Source organism: Solanum pennellii, chromosome 11 (assembly GCF_001406875.1).
Source record: "Solanum pennellii chromosome 11, SPENNV200".
Classification (NCBI taxonomy): Eukaryota; Viridiplantae; Streptophyta; class Magnoliopsida; order Solanales; family Solanaceae; genus Solanum; species Solanum pennellii.
The window spans coordinates 51,615,895-51,618,919 of NC_028647.1; the positions used below are offsets into that span (position 1 = coordinate 51,615,895).

Sequence of the window (3,025 nt, forward strand, 5' to 3'; positions counted from 1 at the left end):
GTTCATGAAAAGAATTATCCCACTCATGACCTGGAGCTGGAAGATGTGGTTTTTGCACTGAAACATTGGAGGCAATACTTGTATGGAGTGCATGTGGATGTCTTCAAAGACCACAAGAGTGTCCAATACATGTTCACGCAGAGGGAGTTGAACCTACGTCAGAGGAGATGGTTGGAGTTGTTGAAGGATTATGACATCAGTGTCCACTACCATCCAGGTAAGGATAATGTTGTAGCCTATGCTTTGAGCGGGATGAGCATGGGGAGTATAGCCCACTTTGAGGATGATAAGAAGGACTTTGTGAAAGATGTACATAGACTGGCCAGACTGGGTGTGCAGTTGGTTGACTCGACTAGTTGGGGTGTTTCAGTTCATCGTAGTTCTGAATAATCCTTGGTAGTTGAAGTCAAGAAGGGTCAGCATGCTGATCCGGTGCTGATGGAGTTTAAGGACTCAGTGTCGGTAAAGATGAATGAGTCTTTTTCTTTAGGAGGTGATGACATACTTAGGTACCAGGACAGGATGTGAGTACTTGAGGTGGATGATTTGTGGACCAAAATTATTACAAAGGCTCATGGTTCCAAATATTCGATACATCTAGGTTCCACCAACATGTATCATGATCTTAAGTAGATCTATTTGTGGGATGGCATGAAGAAGAACATTGTTGAATATGTGTCCAAGTGTCCTAATTGTCAACAGGTTAAGGCAAAACATCTTAAGCCTGGTGGTTTTACTCAGATGATCGATGTTCTGCCTATGAAGTGGGAGGCCATTATTATGGACTTCATGGTTGGTCTTCCAAAGACTAGGAGACAGAATGAATCCATATGGGTTATTATTGACATGATGACTAAGTCTTCCCACTTTATCCCTGTGAAGTCTACTTACAGATCCAAGGACTATGCGAGACTCAACATTGATGTGATTGTAATATGGCATGGGATTCCTTTGTCTATCATTTCAGATAGAGTAGCTCAGTTCACTCACATTTCAGAAGATCCTTCCATAATAACTTAGGCACGCAAGTAAAGCTTAGTATTGCCTTTAATCCTCAGACTGATGGGCAGGCAGAGCGCACCATTCAAACATTGGAGGACATTTTGAGAGCATGTGTGATTGACTTCAGAGGTAGTTGGGACGACCATCTACCTTTGATAGAGTTCTTATATAATAACAGTCATAACTCTAGCATTAGGATGGCACCGTTTGAAGCACTGTATGGTAGAAGGTGTAGGTATCCAGTTGGGTTGTTCGAGATTGGAGAGTAATTCATTTTGGGTCCAGAGATCATTCATGAGGCCTTAGAGAAGGTCATGGTGATTAGGGTTTGGTTGGCTACTACTTACAGCCGGCAGAAGTCTTATACAGACAACAAAAAATGGCCCTTAGAGTTTAATGTTGGTGACCAGGTCTATTTGAAGATATCACCTATGAATGGGGTGATGAGGTTTTGCAGGAAGGGGAAGTTAAGTCAAAGGTATTTTGGGCCATATGAGATTCTACACTGTGTGGGTGAGGTGGCCTATGAGTTGGCATTGCCGGCGGATGTAGCTTCAGTTCATCTATTTATTCATGTCTCTATGTTAGAGAAGTGCCTTGGTGATCCAGCATCGATTCTTCATATTAAAGGTTTAGGAGTTGACGAAGACTTGTCCTATGAGGAGGTTCTTGTTGAGATCATAGACCGACATGTAAAGCGGCTAAGAAACAAGAAGATTGCCACAGTCAAGGTATTATGGAGGAACCATCTTGTTGAGGGTGATACGTGGGAGACCGAAGCCGAATGAGATCCCGCTACATTCATCTCTTCAGCTCTTGAGGTCAGATTTTCTACTCTTAAGTGTAAGTTTCGTTAACTCCTCCATTTCTGGTTGTTATTGCTTGACTCTGTATAATACCTATGTTATGATATGACTGGCGTTGTGCTAGATTATAAGAAGTGTCATTCGGGGACGAATGTTCCTAAGGGGGGGGGATAATGTAACAACTCTAAAAATGGCTATGCAAAGTAATGCTTAACGTGTCTAGAATGCCTACGATTAGACCGGGTTCACACGGATTGATGCGCGTAGAACCAAACCTCTACAGTTTTGCAAGCCAAGTCAACAAATTTGCTGAGTTAGTTGAGCTAGGAAAGGTTGGGTCCAGCCATGTAGGGCACTCGAATATGAAGATCTACCCGGATAAGTCTTAATCGGACTTAAAAAGGAGTAATCTTAAGTTTGGAGGTGCTAGGGGTAAAATGGTCCTTTTCCAGGCTAAGGGTAGTATTGTAATTACCGTAACTATTTAATTAATTAATTAAGTAAAATGGTAGAGGGGCAATTTGGGTATAAAGGGCCTAAATTGGCCTTTTTAGTGAAATCTTGCTCCACCCATGTTCGAACCTACGTGGGAGCAATGATTTAATATGATTATTTTATTTTGTGAATTGATTTAATTAATTAATATTTTATTTATGATTTAAGAAACAGGAAAAAATCAGATTTGTATTTATTAATTAAAAATAATTAATCCTAATTTGACTAAGTCTCTCCCTAATCTTTTAGTCCTAGCTAACACACCCACATGTTTCTCACCATCTCTCTCACACGCTCACACTCAACTCTCTGTAAACAAGAGAATAAATAGAACCAAAAAGGAAAAAAAAAACATAAAGTTCATCCAAAACATGAACGCTCAAACAAGCTTAAAAACGAAAGGTAAAAATCAATTTCTCGACGAATTTTACTTATGGGTTAGGTGGTGAGGCGTTGGCTTAGATGGGAAATATGAAGCCCATTGAATCACTTTTGAACAACTTTAGGTATGTATTTTCTTCCCTCTTTGTACCTTTCCCACGATACCGTTAAGGCTCAGATTATTCTACTCGAAAACTAGGGTTGTTCCCCGTTGCATGTCCCTGTCTCTAGGTCCCGTATGATCTTAGGTTGGGTATGCTTGCTTGTAGAATTTAGGCATACTGTTTTTGTGGTGATGATTTCGTTTCAAGTATGTGTTCTTGATTATGTGTTAATGTTTT

At 40.4% G+C, this 3,025-nt stretch overlaps 1 protein-coding gene across 1 annotated transcript; it reads left to right on the top strand.

Annotated features, from left to right (window-relative positions):
- The first annotated feature begins 1,316 nt into the window (after positions 1–1,316).
- On the top strand, positions 1,317–1,790 carry LOC114074758. Its single transcript, XM_027912737.1, has 2 exons — positions 1,317–1,412; positions 1,521–1,790. The coding sequence occupies exons 1-2, from the start codon at positions 1,317–1,319 to the stop codon at positions 1,788–1,790; spliced, it is 366 nt and encodes a 121-aa protein (XP_027768538.1).
- Positions 1,791–3,025: the final 1,235 nt, after the last annotated feature.

Coding starts and splice junctions, on each gene's coding strand:
- LOC114074758 (XM_027912737.1), top strand. CDS start 1,317: ATGGTGATTAGGGTTTGGTTGGCTACTACTTACAGCCGGCAGAAGTCT. Junction 1,413..1,520: donor AGTTTAATGTTGGTGACCAG/GTCTATTTGAAG, acceptor TGTGTGGGTGAG/GTGGCCTATGAGTTGGCATT.